The 24,906-nt window shown below is 46.3% G+C and overlaps 1 protein-coding gene across 1 annotated transcript; it reads left to right on the top strand.

The window, feature by feature from the left end:
• The first annotated feature begins 432 nt into the window (after positions 1-432).
• LOC135390176 (uncharacterized) lies at positions 433-2,322 on the top strand. Its single transcript, XM_064620150.1, has 3 exons — positions 433-675; positions 748-969; positions 2,000-2,322. The coding sequence occupies exons 1-3, from the start codon at positions 440-442 to the stop codon at positions 2,145-2,147; spliced, it is 606 nt and encodes a 201-aa protein (XP_064476220.1). The 5' UTR covers positions 433-439; the 3' UTR covers positions 2,148-2,322.
• The last annotated feature ends 22,584 nt before the right edge of the window (positions 2,323-24,906 follow it).

Raw genomic sequence — 24,906 nt, forward strand, 5'->3', positions numbered from 1 at the left:
CGATCGACTTCGCCAGAACTATCTGGTTCGCCCTCTGAAAATGCAAGGCGCCCCCCTCTGCCTAGGCTCTCTTCTATCGTTCGGGTCTTCGCATGCTGGGAGGTGGAACTGGACGGTAGCATCTAGTGTGGCTGCCTTCATGACTCTTAGCCAGCGCTTTTGAGCAGCGAACGTATCTTCGCCTTTTCTCTTGCGCTTAACTTCACGGCTATCCTCCGCGAGTCCCACACCTGTCATTATTCCGACAAGCCTCAACCCCCTCCTCCTCCTCCTCTCATATATAGCTAGCGTTCAGGAAAATCCACGCCTATGACCCTCATCTGGTACTGGCCAATCGCCCTTAGTGGATAACGGCCATTTCCCCGAGGATGAAGAAGAAGAAGAAGAAGTGGGAGCAAACGTCACCCGGATAAAGCCAATCAGCGCGCGCCCTGGGTAAATGCGAGCCGCGCGCCTGTTTGGCGATCGCGAAGCGAAGGCGAAGGTAGCAAACATGGAGTCTGAAAACGAGAGTGATGTTTCTCTGTCTGGGGGAGATTCTGACGAACATGTAAGCGGTAGCGACGACGAGTTAATGCTGGATGATGACCTATACTCTACGGACCCAATGCCTCTGGAACCCGCCGACCATGCACGAGATGTGGCTGCGGCTAACCCGCGGGATGACATTTTCAGGTGACGTATCTCTTTGCATGGTTGCCGTCGGATGTGCGAAACAGTTTAGAATGTTGAAATTGTTGTCGGCAGGTGTCTGTGTGGAGTCTGCGACCCACAGGAGCCCGACGAGCGCCTGTGTTGCCATTCTGTTGCCAGGGTGGTAGAAATGTGCAACAGTGCCGCCGTGCAGTGCATAACACAACACCCATTACTCAGGGACATCTGCCTCCGTAGGGAGCTTCTAGTGGTGTACGCGCCTCAATTCTGCCGCTATGATCGACATTTTAGGCGACTCAATCCCCAGGACCACAGGTAAGCCTGCTGCAGTGCTCTTCCGTTTGCTGTGATTACGACCGTAATGATTTTTTCGGTTTAAATGACCTCCCATCAAGGTTCGGAAGGGTAAACTCGGGTGCTAGTCGGGTGTTGTTGGTTACGCAAATTGTCGAACCTAAAGTGGACAGGGGTTGTATACAAAAGGGGCGGCTATTCTCAGCAGCTTTTTGGCCTACACAAGTTTGTCCCCCATAAATCATAAGCGTGGCCGACAGCCGTGGAACGACCCAGAATCCTGGTCCAACAATTCCATTAGGAAAAGTGAAGCAACACAGTCGCCTCAGCTAGTCTTGATATGCTCTCAATTATGCCAGTTAGCCATGTCCTGATTGGCAACACAAGACTCTGATTGACAGATATCCAGTGAGAATTCTGAAGGATAGTCTTACAAGTCTGAAAACAGAAGCATTTGAGGTGCCAATAAAGGGGGGGGGGGGGAGCATGTTACTGAAGAATGTAAGAGTAATATATTTTGGGAGAAATTGGATTTTGCCGGAATTGGAGGGAAGCTGGTTCGGGAGGGAGTTAGCTGTTGGAATCGGGTTCATCCTGAAAGAGGCGGACCATTTTTCTGTTGTACTATGTTGCACACCTGCCAACCTTCCACATTCAAAATGCGGGAGACCCCGGAACTAAGAAAGGAATGCACAGGCTTTGAACTCCAAGGTTGGGCGCAGCTCTTGAACTTTTGACCTACATGTTGAACTCAATTATCATCTCTGTTCGTCTCTGGACATCATCCTTTTGCGTTTTCATCATCTCATCATCAGATTGAACTTTCTGTACTAAGTGTACTGGGGTAGCCAGTTTGACTTCGTCGAAACTTACATCCCCATTTTTTTCTTTACTCACATCACATCACATCACATCCAAGGTTGGGATAGTGTCTGTTCTTCTGTTCTGGCCATTGTCTTCCCAACACTGTGGGAGATTTGGCAGGTATGCAAATGCCCACAAGATATAATGCTAAACAAAAAGAAATGTCATGTGGATTTGTCTTTTCCAGCTGCCTGAGGTTCACGGCATACTCGTCATTCACGAGATGGGTCTGGGGATACCTTCGTCCAAGGAACAGACGACAGGTTCCTGGATGCGTTGTCCGAGCCATCAGGAGGGAGCTCCCATCTACGTCCTATCAAGGCTATCAGCGTTAGGACCATCGAAGCAAGGGTGTCTTGACAAGAGAGACAAGCTGGTGCATACTGATGGCTGGAACTGGAGATATGTAGTGGCAAGACAAAAATTTTGCTGACATAGGCACACTTTGTGTAAATGAGCCCTTGGTCATCCCCCTTGCCTCCCATCAGAGGTTTAGGAGGATGCTATTGGTGTCTGGTGTACGGATAAACCTATCCGTACACCACACACCTGTAGTATCCTCCAAAACCTCTGATGGGAGGCAAGGACCAACGATGGGACCAAGGGCTCATTTACACAAAATGTGCCTATGTCAGCAAAATTTTTGTCTTGCGGCAATTTTCGTCTTTTCGTAATTGCAGTGTGGGGGATGTTTTGTCTTGTCACTCTGTATCTCCAGTTGCAGTCAACAGACTGTCTACCCGTCTGTACAGCAAAAACTACTACACGTGGCAATATTAGCTCTGGCATCAAATCCAGACTGTACTGCACTAATGCGGTGTAGTGACGGGAATAAAGAATGACCCTATAATGGTATCGATTTATTGTACAGTGGAGTATGATGGAGTGGGAATAACGAAATAGGATAGGTTTATTTGCCTCCCGTTATGTATGGGAGGCAAATAAACCTAAGCTATTTTATTATGTTGTGCTGTGGTTCTACATTAATGTGGTGTGAAGTCTGGGCGGTTACAGGTACGCTGCCACAGGGATGTTAGGAGGGTTCATGTTGGCAGATCCATATCTGGTGTACTAATACGCTATGCAAGTCTGTGTCCATTGTTTTCCTCTTCCTGGAATCAGGGGATGACAACCCCCTTGTGAGATGTGCCGTGAAGTGGGTCCCCAGTACTTGCTTCAGCCATGACCTCCACATCTGAAATATGGCCTTGAGTGTTAACACTCAAAAGAATATGTTGAGGGCCTAGCAGGTACAATAACAAATATAAAAATGACTATGCAAATAAATCTTCCCCTTTGCGGTCCCTATTTCACTGGCACAGTTATTTTCCTGTCGACATTACGTTATAAACGCTGGCAGCCGCATCACACAAGATTCCTTTCACAGAACTCTACAATTTTCAGGGCTCGTACATATCCATTATTTTGTGGGACGTGCAAAAAGAATTGCAATATTTTTGTGGCTTGACAAAACATACCAAATCCACTTGATTCCATTGACGTGCTTGCAGCCGCCTGAAATAGAGCCAGAAATTAGCAACACGGCTGCAGTAGAATACTGATGCAAGTGTCTCAAACGTAGCCAAACACAGATTGTGATGCTTTCACATCCCTGAATGCTACCATCAGGCTTACACTATGAACTGTAGAAACATCCACTAGCTGCAATAAGATTAGAATAATGCTGTCATGTGGGAGTGTTACGTTACTCCTGCATAATACTGGCAACAATTAGCACAGCAACAACACACCAATCTTTTTTCTCTAGAGTACGTAGAGTCTATTGCGTCAGGATGCTGCAATCATTGTAATAATTTGTGTACATTAGTAGCCGGTATGACCGTGACGTTACAATCGGCGGCGAGGACAGGTGTTCGCGATTATGTTTACTGTGACAACTGATATTTTTCATCGCAGCGTATAGCTGTGACCACGCAAAATTGTCACTTACCTCCGTTACTGGTTCCTGCCCTTGTTCCTGATCGAATGTGGTAGGGGTGGTAGGCACGGCGCCAATCTTCAGGCGCTTCTGTTTCTGCCGTAGCCCAAGCCGAACTTGCAATATCTTCTTCATCAAAATAGGCGTCGTCGGCGAAATGACAGGAACAGACCCGTGAAACATTCAATCCTTGGGCCACACCACAGTAGTGGCTGGCGATCGCTGCCTCCCACTTTCGTTTCGTTTCGCCATTGCGAGGTCGGTGAAATGTAAGCTCGGGATTCGCGTTATAAGTCTTTGTGCACCCGAGCACGTAGCACCGGTTTCCTGGCTGTGACATCGCACGTCAACGGCGTGAAATCCTAGGCCACACGCTATGGTTCAAAGTACTTCAAAGCAAACGCGACAAGACAACAAGAAAAAGGGGCAGCCGCACGCTCAGACACACACAGAATCTGCGGCGGGAAGGAGCGCCTCCTGATGGTTGGTTTATCCGGGTGACGTCATCCAGTGTCGGCGCCTTGCGGGGATTACCGTGCGCGTCGGAAGCGCGAACATTTAAAAATCGTTTCTGAGTCAACCAAGTGGATTTGTGCGGAGAAAATTTGCCGGCGTACATTATGAACGACAGGGAACATGACCATAATAGTTCCGGAACACGCTTCCGGATGCGACTATCCCTTTAATCGCGGGCTGCTTGCTAGACAGAAACCAAAACATAACCCAATAAGAGGCGGTGTGCAGAGCCTATGGCCCTGCTGCACGACGTTTGGGGCCGCTCCGAACCATTTCCTTCAGCGCCACATATGGCCGGAAGCCCGCAACTCGGTCGCGTACCCGCGCAAACCGAACAGTTTTGAGAATCATTTTACATCTGTACTGCGGGTTTCTGGAAATAAAATTCATTAGGGACTCGAACTTACGGAAAGGAGAGACGCTAGTTAAGCACGTCTACGGATGAGAAGAATAAATTAACGGCGACGTGACGCTAATCAGAGGGAAATGCATGTCGCAAGTGAAAGATGGCATCAACTACAACGTGTCTTTGAACGTGAATACCATTTACTCAAATCATTTGCATAAAAGTAGGCGTGATCGGTAAACAACAACTGTTATAATGTAGCGCACCTCTCTACGTGCTGGAAGTGCATTCACGCACACATGCAAACGCCTGTGGCGCTTGTGACTTTCGACTCATTCCACAGCATGGGCGTTCTCAGGGTTTCTCCAAGGGCGGCAAAGCGTGCGCCCCTCTTTTCCTGGAAATGGGCGCTGCGGACTGTGCGGGCGTTCAGAGGTTCATATACTATGACGATGTCTAAAGGGCCACAATTTTCACAACTGACCTTGGAGCTCCGGACGGGACACCCACCTTGCCCACCTGTCGGTACTCCCATGGCCCACAGCGTCAAGCGTCACTGTACAAATTAAATTTAACAAGTTCCTGCGACAACATATATAGATGAGCGGCAGCGGGAGCCAGTCAACCACACAACAAGGTAGCGTTCCGATTTCTAGTCATACCCATAATTCCTGAATCGTTAACTTGCAGCAATACAAATAACCTGTTGCACGAGCAACAGTTCGTGCATCAGCAAACCAGGGAAAACTAAACCCAAGCGGGATATGCTGTTGTCACCCGCGCTTCTCGCCTGCCTTTTCGTATGGTTTACCAGAGGAACGGAACGACTTTACTGCAGGAATCCGACTCCTCGTGTTCTTCAAGCTGTTAGAACAATTTACAATACAACAGTATTGTGTACCCTACTTTCTTTTCTTTGGCAGAGATGCCGTCGCAGTACAGCGGAACGGTGAGAAATACGACATACACGATCCTCTAGTACGGCAGCTGTACAACAGGGGCCTGATAGGGGCTGCGGTCGCGGAGCGAAACTTTAGTGGAACCACAGGGGTGACAGAAACCCATCATTGTTGTAACTACCCTCAAGCGGGTGCTTTTTCCAAAGCTGCCGTCTTGTCCTGGTCGCACGTCATAAAAAACGTTATTTTCAGGTCATGTGACTTTGCATGTCGTTTTGCCGCTTACCGACATATTTTCGTCGTCATAACACCAGGAGAGGAACGTATTTTGCCAGCGTAGACTGTGCGGTGCTTCTTCCGCAACATGGTACCCCATTTCTCCTTAGTTTAAAAGTACAGGGTGTGTGCAGAAAAACATGACCCGCATTTAGGCACATAGCTTGTTTCCTACCTAACTAACGAGCTTCCGGTGGCGCACGATGGCGCATTTATGCGTGCGAAATCTGTAGAAAAATTGTGGAAGCCATACCCAGCTTAAAAAATAAACGGAACAACGAAAACGTCGGCTTCCGTGCATCAGAATAGGGCAACATGGTGGACAACAGGGTGTATGTGAAAGGGCAACATGGTGCACGTAGGAGAGTTGTGTTCAAGCACCGCTAGGGGAGCTATCGGTGCATAAATCGAAACGATGTCCCACATGGATGCTCATCGGTAGTACCCCTAGCGGTGCCTGCACATAACTCTCATGAGACGGAAATGCACTACAATGCACTGTCATGACCGCCCTATTCTAATGCATGGAAGCCCATGTTTTCGCGCTCTGTTTATTTTTTTACACTGAGTATGGCTTCCAGGATTTTTTTGTAGCTTTCGGACGCATAAATACGCCGTCGTGCGCCACCGGAAGTTCCTCGGCTAAGTAGACAACGAGTTACATGTAAAAATGCGGGTCATGTTTTTCTGCACACACCCTGTACATCGCATCGGCTCAATGAGTCTTAACGCGTGGTCGTCATTACATCTTTGGAAGTAGTCAACAGTACGAGGCCTTATGTGTAAAACTGCGCGTTTTATTTCGAGATTGTCGGATAAAAATAATTACCGTGATCGAAAGACATCCAAAACGTTGCGCAGAAACAACAACCGCATTGTTTACAAACGGTTTGGCCGCTGATCACGGGCGCCGCCATCTTTAAGGTCACGTGTGCCTTGACGTTTGCTGTGACGTGTGACCAGGACCTGTCCCTGGCGGATTACTGGCCATTGCATCGGTGCGTCGGCCTAACGCGGCAACGCCCACCGTCGGGCAAGCGCGCGCTGCCGACGCACGATCTGAAGTGGTCAGTAAGGCCACCGTCGTCCGCTGGGTAGGCGAGCCTCGTCGGCGCGAGGAGCAATGACGCTACTCTCGGTGGCAGACGCAAGTCTGTCAAGCAAAAAGCCTAAATTTGACGACATTAACTTACTTTGTATTTACCTCTAAGAAATATAAATTTTGTTACCGCGTGGAAAGAAACCTTCTTGCACATACTTCGATAGATGAGCACGTAAGACACGAATCAGCCAATGCGAATGCAGTGCAGTGTCGTCTGCTGCCGTCGCCGGCTCGAAGGGAATCCTTCGGTGCTCGGAGCTGTCTCTTTTTCTTTTCACGCGACACATGCGTTGAGGATTAATTGCGTATTTTATTTTAGCATTACATTCGTAGAAGACGAGGACGGTGATCTGTGCCCTATACGCCGCGTGGAAGATTGCTATACTGACGAGGATAAAGTTATTTGGTGGACTTACGGTGTGCTTGCTGAGCTTGTCGAGTGATCTCCTCCTTTTTAGTTCTACAACTAAACTAAGCAGTGATTCGGGTAACAGTTCAGGACTACACAGCCTGCTGAGGCTTCCAGAGAGTTGCCGGCTACAACAAGCAGCCAAGCTCAAAATGTGCGGAGCGGAGGCAGATGTCGACGGAGGAGGAGACAGGTGCCACCATCAATGTCCACCAACTCCTTGAAGAACGAAGGAGAATCGTGGAACAACAACGGCGGACCGCAGGAAGCATTGATCGCCTATGCCAAGTATGCCCAATGAAAGAGTTACTAACAATACGGACAATAAAATATGTGCTGGCTCATTCCCGCAGGCACTGGCTGCAATATCACAATATTTTGCGCACAAGCTTCTGTAGAAAAGGCATACAAATGAATAGCGCAAGTATTGCAATTTTTTTTATTGCAGTGTCCAAATATTTCATAAATAAAGAAATGTCATGCTTGTGCAAGACGGAGTTAATTTCACAATGGTGGGTTACATACACACTAACTCAGCTAATGCGTGTGCATAACATTCCCTATATGGGAAACACTCGATGTGTATGTCAATGTTTCCATATACATCCTGTATGTGTATACACGAGGCTTTGGACAGTCGGAAGAAGGAAACAAACTGCTCTTCCGACAACGACGTGAAGACATCCTTGTGAGCACGAAATGTCCTCGTTGACTGCACTGAAGTGGCTCCTTGGTCCTCTAGAAACGCATACACAAGCGCCATTTTCAACGACGAACATCGCAGCGTTTTGCGTCGGCTGACCTCCTCGCCCAATGGCTACGAACGCCACACACCCGGCGATGGTGGCAGGCTGCGAGTAAGGTCACTTCTTCCTTCTCACGACGAAGCGGGTCACGTGCAGCACGCGTTACTATGGAGACGACGCTGCGCTACGCACCGACAAGTGGCCAGTAATCCGCCCAATTGCATTGCGTTCGCCCAGCACGCTTTCGTCTACGAAGCAATACATTGGATGCAGTGTTGCCACACCTACAGATTTATCATGAGATCTACCTACTTTTTGAAAAATCTACAGATCTACAGAGATTTATATAAATCTCATGATTTTTGGTCCAATGAATGGATCACTCGACGCAGTACGTGTTTCGCATCAGTGCACAAAACGACAACGATGAAAAACGTCAGCAGAACGCGGGAATGAGTGTTTGACCGACTATTTTTTAGAATATTTTCTGCAGTTAATTTGATGAAAACGAATCAAAGAAACAGCCTCTCAACGACCACCACAACTGGTCTCCTGCACACAAAACGCATGCTGTTGGGTCAAGCTGCTTTGCCTTCGCCATTGACAAGGATTTGATCCGTCGATCACGAAACTGGCGGGGCTCACCGGAGGAGAAGGATGTCTTCAGCGAAGAACCATTGGCGAGTCTCAGCGCTAAATCAGATTTCTTGAATGTTGGGCGAGCTCTTTCAACAGCAGCACCAGCACCACCTCTTGAGTATGTGCGCGTTACCAGTTTGCCTCACAGACTTGACTTGGCTGGCTTTGAAGTGAAACCAAACGCTTATAATTCACGTCACGCACGCTTTCATTATGTCTGTGAAAATAATATATCGAGCTTTATTGTTTTCGTGGTCCATTGTGATCCTCGCTCATCACTGCGATGGTGGAACGAGCGAGATAAATGTTCCTACTACACGCGATAGGTTATTCTTGCATTGGAGCGCCACAGCTGATGTGAATACACATGTCAAAGTATTAAAATCTACGTGCAGTGACACTTTTTTTGTGATTGTAGCAGGCACTTAAGTCCGCTGCAGTCACAAAAAACGCGACATCGCAAACCGAAACCGAAAGTTCCAAAGGCAGTGCGCCGCAGCAAGAAATTCCGGCTGTGGTCTTCAGCAGTAGAACGAAATAAGCCCTTGCTCTTCCACTAATTTAGAGACGCAGGCAGACATTCCAGATTCGAAGACACTGAGTTTTGGGTGGCTACTGATTTTTAGCTCGATTACAGATTTTTCGGACTCGGATCTACAGATAAATATTTTTTTGCGTGTGGCAACACTGATTGGATGCCACCCCTGCGAGTGTAACAGGTGAGCAGGGGCACTGCTGCTGGTTCCCCTGGAGGAGAAACTACGCAAATGCTTCGAGAGACGTTCAACGCCATCAGACTACGCTGCGCCCGTTTGCATTCATGTTTCTTGCGAGCGTTCTCGTAGCATTGCTTCATATTAGATATAGTGTGTCTAGTTTTCGAGCAGGCGTTTCTTCGTAAGGGTAAAACGTGTGTAATTTTTACCACATAACTCAGGTGTCGTTGTTTGCATTTAGGCAAACCGCCTCAATAGCTTGATATGCAGCGGATTGAAGCTCGCCCGATGATATCATTCGGAATGACGGTTGGCTGGGAGAGTGCTATGTGGTGAAGTTCTGTTTTAACAGTGTATGTCTAGGGAGGGTAGTTTAACTCTTGAGGATAGTCTGCAGCACACAAGAATGTGAGACAAAGCCTTTTCCATACACTACGGCAGATTGTGTTAATGCAAGCGTTAATTGAACTAATGCGATTAACTGAACTGGGAAACTATAAAAAAAGTCACTCTTTCCACAACGCGTCACTTCAGGCGTAGGCGAACACACTAAAAACTGAACTTCACCGCATATCACGTTCTGCGCCAACCATTGTAACGAACGGCACGGTTATCGTTTCTTATTCGAAGAGTTGTACGCCTTTTCGTGTGAATTTGGATACATGACAATTGACACAAAAAGGCGTACGCCTTCCTCTCTCCTCGAATCATACGCGATAACCCTATCGTTCGTGGCAATAGTTGGCGCAGAGCGTGCTATGCGGTGAAGTTCAGTTTTTAGGGTGACGTGCAACGTGCGCTTAGTCAAGCGACAATTTTCACGTGTAAAATTCTCACAGATGCAATGCAAATGGCAGTTTTCTCATTGCAATAGTATAATGTGATGGATTCAAAAATGCTATGTTTACTTTGTTAACTTTCGAGTTCAACTTAGATAGTTAGATCGATTTATGCGTGCCGATCTTTACATTTCATTGCGACCTTTTTACCAACCTTCTCATAGCATATTGTTAGCTTTGCTCTAGGGTCTCTAAAGACTCTCTAAAAGTACTAGGTTTGGCGATTTTTTAGCGATAGCTAGTCCGGCAGCATATCTTCCGATTTTTATTGTAAATTACTCATATGTCCTTCCTGAAAAAAAAGAGAGAGAGAGAGAGAGTCAAAATTAGATATGTCAATGCCAAAACAAGAAATTCGCAAAATCCTTCGCATTTTACCCAAAATTTCCACCACAATGTCGAATTCTCTATCCTTCACAAGAAAGGGAATAAAAGAAAATAGGCAGTGCAGACCCTAATTCGCAGCTGCCATTCATGCCAAGGGCGATTTTTGTACAGCAGGCGCACTATTGAGGCGTCTGGTGTTCGAACGCCGCTATTTTATACAGAAATAATTTCCAGCGTCTCATTGCGCGTGGCGAGAAGCATCCAGGCACTTTTTTTCATGAAACACGGTGGTGAACGAACACGGTAGTTTTGTGGATTTGCCTGTCTCTCAATGCAGCCGGCGCGTGCAACTCCCAGCGCGTTTGCGGTCGTCTCCTGTATATGGCGGCGTGGCTGTCGCTCTGCACACCGCCTGTAACCGAATGTATCAGTATAGAAGCCGATTTCACCCTGAATTACAGATTTAAAAATAGCACTCCATTTTCCACTCCCGAATTCGATCAAGGCATTTAACCCGAAAAAAGTCAGACCCTATAGAGATATCCCGCAGCAGACGACTGGGCCAGTGCCGTATACTCTGTTATGTGCACAGAGTACCACTCCCGGTATTCCGAAGCCGTGTGAGTGCTCGACAAAAGACGCGACGGAACTTCCGCCCAGTGAACATTTTTTTTTATTTTTCCTCCACTAGCTCCCACTAGGATATTCCTTGGGGATGTTGTTCGTGTTAGCACACGGTTACGCTACTGCTTCTATATTGTCAGGTCGGAACACGTCGGTAGTGCCCCTTTAAGAACGCTGCTACGATATTTTTTAAATGCGAGTAAACATAAGGGATGGCACTCAACCGGAAATTCGTGTCTCCATCTTGCCCCACCTTACTCTAATCAAGTTACTGTCACGCACTGCTAACTCATTTATAACAGTAATCCACTAGTGGAAAACCAAAAATTTGAGTAACTTAATTACTACTTGGAATTAATAGCTTTTTGCTTCACGGCTCTTCGCACCCGCGCCGTATACTCTTGAAACAGACTCCACCGCGTATCACACTCCCGGCCAACCGCAATCCCAAATGACATCATTCTCTGCTCTGATTCGTGAAAACGGGAGGCATACGTCTTTGTGTGAAACTTACGCAGTTACACTCTAAAAACATAACTTCACCGCATAGCACGCTGTGCGCCAATCATTGCCACGACCGACACGGTTATGGGCATGAGAGAACTGATGTTCTGAGGCTGGAACAACATAGAAAGGACAAATACACACAAGGCCTCAAATTACCTAAGAAATTAACGATGAAAGATGAAAGTCACTGAAAAGGTTAGCCAGCTGTAGGACTCGAACCGCTAACCCAGAAGATGTGGGTTCGACTCCTACAGCTGGCTAACCTTTTCAGTGACTTTCATCTTTCACGGTTACGGGGTTCTGATTCGAACAGAGAGGTGGGGCGTACGCCTCTTTGTGCCAATTTGGATATATGACAATTGACACAGAAAGGCGGACCCGTTTCTCTCTGTTCGAATCGGACGCGACAACCTTATCATTCATGGCAATGGGTGGCGCACAGCGTGCTATGCGGTGAAGTTCTGTTTTTAGAGTGTATGTTATTTGTCACGAAGAGGCGTACGCCTTTCTGTGCAGTCGTTGGCCTTCAGGGTGCTATGCGGTGGAGGTCTGGTTCAAGAGTGTAAGGTGCCTTCCAGGGTGTACAGCCTTAGTCACATGATGACCTCCCAGGCAGAAATCTGGAATGGGACAATTTCAAAATGGTTTAACGAACTGCTCCCACTCTGGTAATGGTCCCACTCTGGTCCCACTTGCCAACTGGTCCCATGGGGGACCAGTTCGTTAAACCACTTCAGAATGGGACCACTCTGGAGCGGGACCACTTCAAAGTGGTTTTTGGACAGGTCCCACTTTGAGTGTGTCCAACTTAGTGACTGGGACCAGTTGAAAGTGGAACCAGCTTCACGATGGTCCCACTTGAAGTGGAACCAGTGGAATTCATCCAGTGGTCCCCTCTGCTAAGTGGTCCGGGATCCGGCCACTTAGCAGCTGGGACCACTGAATGCATGACCGAAAATAATGCGTAGAAATGCAGATATTGCTCAAGTAAATACCGTTTATTCTGCTAAAAGCATACATTGAGCAGAAAGAAATAATCAATACATCTCTACATGTTCATACTATACGTAGTATTCGCGATTCCAATGAACTATAGGTGGCGCCGCGAACTTCCAAGATGGCGGACGAAAGGAGGTCTCCCGAGCGAAGCAAGCGTAGTCGGCAAGGTGTCGGCCTAATTATGTTCATCTGTTTCAGTTTTTAATACCCACAAATGGGCATGTTTCACGAAAAAGGAATTAACTTTATCATCTGGTCATCTCATACTGTGCAGTTCAACTCAGAGAAGTAGGCAAAAAGTTCCCGTCCTCGATGTTTGTTTACAAACGTCGGGAGTCGAGTGAACAAAGGAGGCATTTTAGAATTTAAGAAGGCAAAGCAGGGATATGTTTCCAAGAAGAGTGACATTTCATGTGCTTTCGAATGTGGATTACTAGTCTGCAAGCAATACCATGTTTGAGTTTCTCCTCCGATTGTCCCTCGTATTTACGTGTGAGTGTTGCAATCAAGGGAACAACAGCTCCGTTGGAAGTGTAGTGTCTCTATAAATTGATACTTTTTGTCGGAACATAGAGAATTAATCATAAATTGTAATGCACAAGTTAACGTTCACATGGGCATTTGCAACAGCTCAAGATAACACTTATTTTCTTTGTTACGTGTGGTGAAGATAGCGTGCTCATATGACTTTAGCTCTGACCCTGATGTTTGATGAGAACTCTATGACTGTATGTCAAAGGTATACGTGAACAATACATATTTTGAAAACCCTTGGCGTACACGCGTATATCTGACACCTTGTCTTCACTTTACACCATACATGTGCAGCTATTTAACATGCATTATGCTGTACGGTGAACATCTGAGCGCTGGAAGAGATGCTCTGGCAAAGTGAAGTATTCGTTTTCTCTACCGCTCTTTGTACGTATTTACGTACAACTTCGTCTGATATTTTTATCTTTGCGAGTCATTCGTTGATACATGTGCGGCACTAGACAGAAGCTTTCAATCCCAGAGAACATCCATAGTGGATGCTTGTTTACGCCGCATTAGTACGGTGATATTGTTTATTTTGCGTGAGGTCTGAAAGTGCATATATATCAACACGACAAAAGAATGCGGGTTCCTCGTTTGGTATTACATACTAAGATTAATATTAAGGTATATCATTAAGGTATTAAGGATTATTGGTATATTATCGTGGTAACAGAATTGGTCCGGAAACTCTGTCGACACATGGGACCTCCGTTCCGTTCTTCTTGATTAGGGAAACAATTAAAAGAAAGCGTGGGGCATTTTCAACAGGCTGAGAATAAATTAGTAGTGCAACATTCCTCTTTTCGATTTCGATACATTCTTTGCTGCCGGCATTCTGTCCATAAGCAAGAGAAACGTACCTGGATAAACCTGGCGCACCTGGATAAACAGCAATAAAAAGAGATCATGCATGTGCTAAAATAGATCAGAGTAATAGATCAAACAAAACCAGAAGGATATATGGCAAGTGTGGACAAGGTGAAATCTCAAAGGGGGAAGCTGGGAAGCTGCCTAACTTGGAGTCTCAAGTGACCATTCTGGGAACAAAATGGTACCTGTGAGGCTCCAGCTGGAACTTTTGGAACCATCTGAGCCCAGAATGGAACCCGCTTAAAGCCAGAGTGAGAACCACACACCACTTTGGCACCCATCTGGGCCCAGAATGGAACCCACTTAAAGCCAGAGTGGGAACCACACACCACTTTGGCACCCGTCTGGGCCCAGAATGGAACCCGCTTAAAGCCAGAGTGGGAACACTGTACCACTTTGGGACCCATCTGGGTCCAGAATGGAACCCGCTTAAAGCCAGAATGGGACCACTAACGCCACTTGGGGACCCATCTGGGACCAGAATGGAACCCGCTTAAAGCCAGAGTGGGACCATTAATACCACTTGGGGACCCATCTGGGACCATTCAACTGCAAATGGAACTACTTGAGGACCATTCTGGAACCAGTCCTGATTTCTGCCTGGGCTACATCCTCGTGACCGGCCACGTCAGTTGTAGGAACAAACGGAAGCTTTAATGTTTGCATGTGTACATGCCTTGCACGTGTGCTACACTCGTGCTTCCTACGCGAAAACATTACGTGCTGGATGAATAGCCCGCCACAATCAAAAAACAGATTTCGCTTTAGAGTTCGTTGAATTCCGCTTCATATTTTCAAAACCACAATCGTCAGGCCAAACCCAGTCACGCATTTCTGGGTCAGCCCTGCCCCGTCATAACTACTTCCAACGCCAGTTCCATTCACACCTTTGTCAGCAAGCAGCCCTTCTCGATAACTTATTTGCGGACCATATTCAAGCCAAAGCTTCACCTCTCTTTTCGCTTTATTGCAACAGGCAGAAACAACGTTGTACACACATGCCCTCCCATCACCGAGGATGATTTATCCACGGGTTCCGCCTTCCACGTTGCAGCGAGATTTCCCCTCATATCCGGGACCTTCCCACTGTCAGGGACAGAAAGGAACCCACATTTTGGCCGCGTCGTCGCCATGATTTATTTATAGAGTCATAGTTCACTTGACCGCTACCAGGTGGCGGCACAGCGGAACTGGTCGCGTGCCTTCTCAATTTGTCTTCACAAGAGGGCGCGACACGTAGTCATCCTGCTCCGAGGGGTGACAACAACAGTTCAACTGCCGTGCTTCTGGGGCAAAGGGACGCAATGAAAGGACATCTGTGCCTACGAATTGGCCTTTAACTACTGCATGATATCGTGGTCCATAAACCGTTCCGCGTGAAAGCACAGGGCAACAATGAGCAATTGGGGGTTCAGAATCGTTTGTGGTGACGCTTTTACGACCGCTTACGAGAGAAATTTTGCCAGTTGATGGTGCATGTCGAGTAGAATTGTGTAAATTTAAGAATACGCTATTCGCGCGCAATGAATTGAGTGCACACACGAATTTCGAAAGCTCCGCCCGCTTATCGTGTACTATGTGCAGGAGTGTTGTGTAATTAACAAGGAGTACTTTTAAATCCCTTGCATGTTTTTTTATAAAAAGCTACGAAACCAGCATAGATGTCGTTTCTGCAGTTGAGATATACAGCCTTGAGAATATCCTCTCGAAGTGTCTATGTAGCTACAATTTGAATAATTACCTAAGTTCATTACTTAACTCTAATTTGATCATATTCCTAAGAAACACTGTCGTCTCTGGGATATCCGAGGGTTATCATTCAGGGACGGACACGACGCCCGTCGGAGGGCGGAATCGACCCTCAGGTTACCCATGTGACAAAGTAGGACTAATATACGTCCTTACGAAATCCGTATCATTGCCCCAAGGACGTCATAAAGGACCGATTTAGGACAGGGTAATGACACATCAGGGGCATAATCTAGCATCGTTTTATTGCACTTCATTGGTTTCGTCAGAGACCACACGCAGTCTGGACAACTTCAGTTTCACTGATTGGTTACTGTCAATTCATATTGATAAACTGTCGCAATAAAGTCTGGTACTTTCGATCAGGGATGGGCATAAATAATTTTTTGAGTATTTAAATATAAATACAAAATACTTTGTTGAAAGGGGTATTTAAATACTCTTCATAAATACTTTTGCACATAAGTATTTAAATACAAAATATAAATACAGTATTTAAATACCGTAACTACTACCATAAATACTTTGAGGAAAGTGTCATCTGGAATTACAGAAATAACGATGATCATAACAACAAATCAGCAACGAACAATAGCATTTATTCGTTAGATTATCATGGCCATTTTAATGTTAGAAGCTGAAGAAGTGCAGCCTACTGCACGAAAGTCTTGTTTTTATGTATATAGTAAACAGTTGATGCTCTTAACCGTCTTTGTTATTTTAGAAGTTTCTCGTAGACTGCACTTTTAGGCATATCTTCTCTTCTGCCGTACAATCAGATTCGCAAAGGAGAACAGCACCTCCACAGGTGCCGATGAACAAATGCTCGTATTAAATTTGACGAAGATGCTTCAAATAACACGGTAATTGGGTAGTGGCGACCGTTGTCCGCAACAACAGCGAAAAACTTGCATTCTAAAATGGTTTGTCGCTTGCGCATGCTAGCGCAAACACGGCATAACTGCACCCCAAACTCGTCTTTCTTCCCGAAAGGTCAAATGCGAGGCGACTTTAAGATATGAGTCGTTATACTCTACAAATACTCGAAAATTGGTATTTAAATATAATTATAAATACATTTTCCGACTCTCTATTTAAACAGAAAATATAAATACATGTATTTATATTTTAAATAGTATTTTAACTACAATGTACTTAAATACTGTCCATCCCTGCTTTCGATAACGGAAATGAGCGCGGCGGCTTAAAAAAAAGAGAGAATTCTAAAAAGTGAAAAAAAAAAAAAAAGTCTTGCCAGGAGTACAAAGATCGCGAAACCCACTTCGAAATTCCCTTCCGAAGAGAAAACAGATGCTTTTTATTGCTTGTTACGCAACCCTCCGTAAGTTCGAGAGTTCTGCTCGCCTCTGCCACAAAACGAAGGCTGAGCTGTTTAAGTTTAATTAAATTATGCAAACAAACAATACTCAAGCGAGGAATTGCTTCAAGTGTTAGCTCTTCTTACTGCTTTTGCTTTGAGACATTCGGGTAGGACCTTCGAAAGTCAAAAGCAGTGCGACAGAATCGCCTGTTTCTATCTTTTCCGCGATAAATGCTCCGGGTATCATGGACGGACACCTCTTTTGGAGGGAGACAAATTTTACGCACGACCGCCCTTTCTTTCTGACGAATGCAAATTCAGTCCCTGGGATCGGCCAAAAAGCAAAACACATGTGTCACTCAATATTTGGGAAGTCTTTCTAGGTAAATTGTACAAGGTAGTATTTCTCATACGGTACAGTTCCCCCTAAAGTCGGGCCAGGACGCATACTAACCCCCCTTGTTCCCCACTCCTTCCTGTTGTCCTCTCTATCTGTCCATATCTATACGCCGCTCATAGCCACAGTTGCTTCGCGGTGCTAATATACAATGGCAAATGAAAAAAAAAAGGATTTCTCATCCCGCTAGCTACCCACAGGGACGGGCACAGGACGTACCTGAATGACCGACTCTTCACGGACAATCCGCCAGTGTCATCCTCAGGACGTTCTGGGGATACACATCGAAGGACGATGACACTGTGGGGACATGCCGGGGATCGTGTGTGTTCTTGAGGAGAATTCCGAGCAAAAGCGAGATGGCAGACAATCCTCGTTAGATCTTTAATAATCTGGAAATGTGCGCGTGGCCTTGAAATATTCATCATCGAGAGGTGACAGAAGGGCCCTACTAACTGCATGGTTTCAACCGTTTCAACCCTTGGCTCTGCAGCAATGGCGCCGGGACATCACGGCTCAATCTCTCATGCATTCGGTAGACCCAAATTCGTCGTTTTCTTTCCCTGCCCGTCTATTACGCCATTTTACCTCCCTCCTGCGTAGACTCCAGCTCGATGTGGCTTCCACCCCGCAATTCAAGTGCATGATCAAAGGCTGTGACACGGGCCTCTGCTCCACCTGCGGCGTCGTGGCGACCGCCCAGCACATTCTTATGGAATGTTCACTCTACTGCCCGCAAAGGCGGATATTGTGTGATGAGCTTGCTGTATCAGCAAGAGGCCGCTCACATTAGCTGCACTCATTGGCCCCTATGAAGATCCTGTGCTACATCGTCGGGTTCTTCACCTGTTCATGGACTTCCTGTCGTCCACTGGATTGCTTCAGACGCTTTAGTTCTTTCTTGTATTTTCATCCTTCCTTCATCATCTTCACATAATGTTCCACGTGCAATGGGGTAGGGTGCCGCACCACCGCGGTGAAACACCCCATCTCATCGTCATCATTTATTGTTGCCGTTATTGTTGTCATCACCGATATTTTGTTTCGGCTCATTTGCGTAGCGAATTCACGTTGAGCGCACCTGAAGAGCGAATCACCTTTGCCACTGGAGGCTTATCTGGGCCGCCAAGCGGTGCCGGTGGTGATGAAACTGTTTATCGTATATAGACGGCGACGCCCTTGCGGGCAATGTAACGACTGTCGCAGGCGAGGGGGACCGTAAAGCGGTTGGTCTGGCCAGCAGATCAGCACCTGGTCTGAGGGCATTGCAAAGGGCGGTGCTGTCCCGAAAATCCGAGCCCGGCCCCGCCCGCGTGCAGAAACCGGGCCTCAAAGTCGTTTTGACAGCGGGCTCGGTCGGGCTCGGGTCGAGTCCGAGAAGTCTCGGGCCCCTGTGGGGCCGACCTTTGCAGAGCCATTCTTTCACATTATTTAATCATCAACAGTCTTCACTTCGCCAGGGGGCATCTCGACGCTCTGCCTTCGACGCCACTCAGCGGCGGAACTGTTCGCAACTTGATAGGTGAGCCGGCTGCAGTGGCTGTAGTTTTGTACGCCATGGCTTCGAGAATTCTAATCGATCTGTTATGCGACTTCTTCCGGAGTTCTTATTTGAAAAAATGCATTAAGCTCGACGAGAGTGGTCATATGAACGGAGTCAGTGAAACTCAGAACAAGATAAACGTTTGGCCCAGTCGTAATTGCATTATATAAGCTACGTTGCGCATACTGGTAAACATGGTTACGGTGTCAGTCGGTGCTGTGTAGATCCAATGTTCCGTTGAAACAGCCAGCACTTCTTAATTTTTGCTTTTAATTCTGTACGCCGTTGTTTGTGTACTGCTGTCTTTCCGAGCCGCGTTATCCATTATGGCGTCCCGAATTTAGCATTATGTATTTCATGAACGATGATTTTGACATTTATTTTACTTCACAAAATAGGATAGTTATGAACCACATACAGAAAGTGGTCTCATAGTTGAAACTAGTCTCGATATATCGCGCTACTAACAAGAAGAGATACCGAGAAACTCTTCCATTAAACGGAGTACATTCCAGAATAACATAGAACACAAATGAAAATGCGCTAGGTGTATGTAACATCGGAGTGATAGATCGTAAATCAGTTATTACAATATAAGTGTATATATATGTTACTTTCAGTCTATTCTCTTGCCGTGTCTTTGATTGCGCGGCCTATAAAACGGTCGTCGGGGCAGCATCCTTTCCGGTGTTGTTCCCGGGAAGATTTTTTCCCTAAAAATTGCTTGCTCAGACTTGTCGAGCTTAGTGTGCGCTTAACATGTGTTGGCAAAATTGTATCATGCTGCAGTTTTCCGGATGTTAAGGTGACAGCACACACCAAAGTTTCGGGAGTTCAGAACAGCGTTCCTGGGGTTGGTAGTTGTTGACCGCAAAAGTTTCCGACGTTCAGCAGCAGGCGCTTGTGTTGCCGTCCGGCAAACACTGACCCCCATCTTGTCTATGAAGAAGTAATTACTCTTCTTCTAGAAATTTAGAATAATATGCTTGCTTTAACAAACAAACGAAACTTTGGTCGTTTGAATTATTCAATCCCAGCTTTCGTGGACAGCAGAGCCGTATATTAAAAGGGAGTCTGGCCATTAATGGGTCATGCCTATACCTGAAGCTCCACCCACTTTTTCAGCTTTCCGACCAATGAAGTCTTGAAATATGGGGCGCTATCAATCAGCCTATCCTCACTATTTGCCCCCTTATCCAACATGGGCAGCGCCATTTTGGGTGGCAAGTGGATTGGATGGGATTGAAATGGATACCTCTCGCAATCTGCAAAAGTAGTGGATTGTTGGTGCAAATTTGATGAGCGCCACCTAGGGAGCGTAAGGCACGTCGGGAATTGTCGTCTGCTTCCGTCGTTGTACCACTGCCGGCAGAACTACCTGCCGGGACACATTCTGTTGTCGGTATGATTTTTAAACAAATCTACATGAATAGTTGGAATATAAGAGGCAAGAATGTTTATATCCATGAAATCCAGCAATTAAATATAAGATTGTACAGCACAGCGCCGTTTTTGTTGTGATTTCGTTGTGATCGCCGTCTTCACTAGGCCTAACACCGGCGACAAAACGTATTATTTTCAGTTAGATATCGATGGATGAGCATAAGTTGAAACTGATTTCCGAGAAACTGATATTAGGATGTACATTTGCAGCGTAAAATCAGGTTAGTCTGTGAAAATTTTTTGTCACGAAATCCCCGCTTCACTGCGTTTGTCTTCGTCGCCATTTTGGGTGGCAGTATGGTGTCATGGTGACCCCCTTGGTAAAAAGCAAACCAATCAGAGGAGCGAAACTGTGATTGACAGGTCGAGCCTCTTTTTGTGACTCCTCCCAATGGCCAGACTCCCTTTTAATATACGGCTCTGGTGGACAGCGACGCCTTGCGCCCTCTCGCGGCCGTTGAGTGAAACTTGCCGCCAAGACAACAGAAAAGTGCTGTAGCAGCTGTATCGTACCAAGGTATCGTAATATTCCCGAGGATACACGTTCTGACATCTATTCTAAGCTTATACAAACGAAAAATATCATCATACATGAAATACCTTTGGTTCCCCAAACATCCCGCTTTTCGGACCGTGAATACATGGGAGGTATGGATGGACGATTTCATCGCTCATAATAATTTTATAATAATGATAATGAATAATTCATGATTTCATAATATCTCTGGTAATGTAGGCTGCACCGTAATATTCCCGTGGATATGCGTTGTAGGGTGCCACTAGATACAACATTTGGAAGAAGTGCCAGAGTCACTCAATCGTCTGCTGTTCCCTTGTGCGGCAAACATGGCCCAGATGCCAAATTTCGGAAACAGTCAAAGTGGCTTCCCTGCGTTGCTGCCGTGTGTAGCAGGGAAGTTACCTTTACGCGTCTGTTGAACTTTTCGCTGCATATTTAGATTTAGTAACAGCATAGCAATGCATATATCGCCCCTCATAGCCTCATAGCTCATAAATTGTAAATATTGTTTTGAGGCGCTGTTCATGTACTGACCGTTCCATGTCGCATTAAATTTTCCTACAACAACAACAGTAACTGCTTTTGACTTCAGTTCTTGAGTTACATAGAATTTTTGAGAGCATGATTGGTACATTATGCGCCCGCGGGTGGAACACGAATTTTGAAGTGTTATCTCTTGTCATATTAATTACTAAGATGTCGCTGTTCGATGAATTCGTTTGTGTTAACGTATTGGAGAAAATTTTAGCAGTATACTTTTTGTTTATCGCCAATTGTCGTTCGATTTTAAGAACATCTGACAACACAACAGTGCGTGTTCACGTAATTATACTGCACACCAGGGAAGGGTAACGGTAATGGTAACGGAAACAGAAACGGTATATATTACCGAAATTGAAGATGGTAACGATAACGGAAATGGAAACGCATACCACGGTCCTCCATTACCGGAAACTGAAACGGAAACGAATTTATCGTCCGGTATTGAATTCGGGAAATGGCTATTCCTGTTGTGCGATGACGTTTGAGTGACTTTTCATTTTTTGTTTTTGTATTTTGATGACTCCATCCCCTGTAATGCTATAAATACTACACGAAAGCATGGAAAGGAAGCGCAAAATGGATCTCGAGGGTGCATCCCTCACTTACCTCACCCCAGTCCTCATAACTCCATGACATCGACACGTGACTATACCCCACCATAGCACGAGGATGCCAGCCTATGATTTTTAGTTTACTTATTTTGTACTTTTTTTCTTTTCACTGTGGCCATGGCAGTATTATTTACTATTGAGAGCGTTCGCTTATGAGTGCGACATTGGATGAAAGTTTGCCCATCTTGAGTTGCTGGACTCCGAGTGACTGAAGACTGAAAACATGTTCCTACATATAGGGACAGAAAAATATGGGATAGAAATGTTTGGGGAGGGGAGAGGGGGGAGGAAATAAGAAGGACTGGGTTTCCCTGTACCACCCGAAGGTATCGTGCGACACCTAAAGGGGGGGCGCTGCTCCGTCGCGACAGCGCCGCCAGTGGCGGTCTTGGACGTATCCGACGTGATACCACGCCGCCCGTTCTATGCATTCTCGAGTGGAACCGTAGCTTGCGTGGCGACCGCCGTAATTAGAAGGGCTAATTTTCGAAGTGCAAATAATGTGGAACCTTTCTGGGGCGCGAACGAAGTGAATGGAGACAAACTGCACAGAAGCAACCACCGTATTTACAATGCATCTAACAGTACGGAAGGAGAACAGCAACTCGCGTCTGTCCGATCAAAACACCTGTAAGTGATACGTCGAGAGGATGGTTATTTGACTCCTCACAAAATCCTGGCTTGCTAGCGAAGGCTATATACGTGTATTCCTCTGACTCCAACCATTTGTAATATCATGTTTTTGACTGAGTCTTGTTCTTGTATTCCTTTCGTCGTCTTTGCACACACATAGCTTCGTCACTGAAATTTACATCGTGCGTCCGTTTTATCCATACAAATAAACACGTGAGGTCACAACTTATTGCCTGAACTTGCACTGCAGCTTTCCAGTATCTTCAGATACAATAACGCTAAAGAGATCCTCAAAGAAGAAAGTATATGAGTTTTTACCTCGGCTACCGCCGTAGGCTTGCGGGACGACAGCTGTGAAATGGTCGGTGAGTAAATACTAAACCTTTTGAACAACGTAGAACTTCTGTTCTCACTGTAAGACTCGTCATCCCGGGAGCAATATCGGCTCTGGGCACTGGCGATGAAACACCTCAATCATTATCTCGAAATAGGTTGCCGTTTGGTCGGTGCATTTGACGGTGATATCCAGCGGCGTTTCACCGTCACGAAAGTGGCAACTGTAAATCGTTGATCATTTTGCAGGTCCTCATTCAGTTTCATAGAAACTAGAACAAAAGAAATAGAATATATTCGCTCATGTTGTGCACACCTCATGCAATGGCCGAACGCGCGTCACAAACGCTATTCGCTGCGAGTCCTCGGTGGTATTGGAAGCGTAGAAATCACGAGAAATTAAGCATCTGGTCCCTAATGAAGAGTTCTTTTAGGTGCTGGCACAGTTAGCGATGCTGTGGCAAAAAAAGATGCCCGCACTTCACATATAAACAAAGCTGGCTACCCGGCGGCTATCACGCAAGGTACTTTCTCCGGAGGCCGCATCGCGGCGCCACCAGTTTGTCGCACAGTCCCTATACATATATATATTTTTTATTCTTGCAAGATGTGCGCATCCCAACGACGTAAAATTACTTGTGTAGTGTGTACGCGTGACACCGAAGCAGAACTTGGGCAAAACAGGGTGTTGATAGAGAGCGACTATGCTCTAGAGAACTGGCCTCAGATTTTCCCTCTCCCTCGCGCGCCCCGCCCACCCGGAGCGCGCCAATGGGAGGACGCGTGGGCGGTGTCGGCTGAGTGCGAACCCTCTGCGCCTCCAACTGCGCTTGCGCGGTACGCTACTGCGGCTGCATTTCGTAACGTTACTACGTGATCCTTAATATGATCGTTACCGAAAACGATGTAAAATTTATTAATTTCATTCTTCATGTTTTCGCATGGCAACATCCAGGATTTTGTGGTTTTAATAAAGATACGCGACTTGCGCTCTTTAAGTGCCCAGTAGGAGCGAGGTTCAGACGTTCAAACCGTTAGCAAGCTCGTCCGGGTTGCAGGCTGAAGGTGTTGTGGTGTGATGTTACAATTGTGAGCGAGTTTCGAAAGTTCATCATTTGCCACTGTGCGCAGCTAAGATGGCTACTAGCGGCAAATGTTCATTTGTTTGACTGCTTGTGAGTGTAACTGGGAACACCACTCTGGAACCAGACTGTACGATGGGGTGCCAAGAAATGTGGATGCCATCACGCACATTTCGACGAAATGTTAGTGTCCCCGTGAGTGAGAGCCTGCAAGCAATACGTTCCGTAAGGTACAGCGGCCAAACTAACAATGTGACGGCAACAAGGGTAGCCAGTACCCCCAGTCAGAGCATGATGATACGAGTAACAGCGGTCCAATGCTCTTGGAACACGGCGTGTTTCTATCCCGCAATTCTCAAGCAAGTGGTTCGCATGTCAGGGACGTTTATCAAGACGCTTCCGATGAAGCTACAGAAGGAGAAATACATTTGTTACATCAGCGAGGGTCAGATATGGCTCATTTGAGCAACGCTTGTACGGAACAGGCGTTACCGATCGCAAAGTGTCAATGACTAAAGTGCATGGACGCTTGTACAGATGTTCAGTCAGAGTGCAATTCTGAAGGATGCTCTCCACTGACATACATGGACTTGAGCAACGTTCAAGGTAAATTAATCTTTATTACCAC

The sequence above is a fragment of the Ornithodoros turicata genome, chromosome 3 (genome assembly GCF_037126465.1).
Source record: "Ornithodoros turicata isolate Travis chromosome 3, ASM3712646v1, whole genome shotgun sequence".
NCBI classification, from domain to species: Eukaryota; Metazoa; Arthropoda; class Arachnida; order Ixodida; family Argasidae; genus Ornithodoros; species Ornithodoros turicata.

Coding starts and splice junctions, on each gene's coding strand:
- LOC135390176 (XM_064620150.1), top strand. CDS start 440: ATGCGAGCCGCGCGCCTGTTTGGCGATCGCGAAGCGAAGGCGAAGGTA. Junction 676..747: donor CCGCGGGATGACATTTTCAG/GTGACGTATCTC, acceptor TGTTGTCGGCAG/GTGTCTGTGTGGAGTCTGCG. Junction 970..1,999: donor CTCAATCCCCAGGACCACAG/GTAAGCCTGCTG, acceptor TGTCTTTTCCAG/CTGCCTGAGGTTCACGGCAT.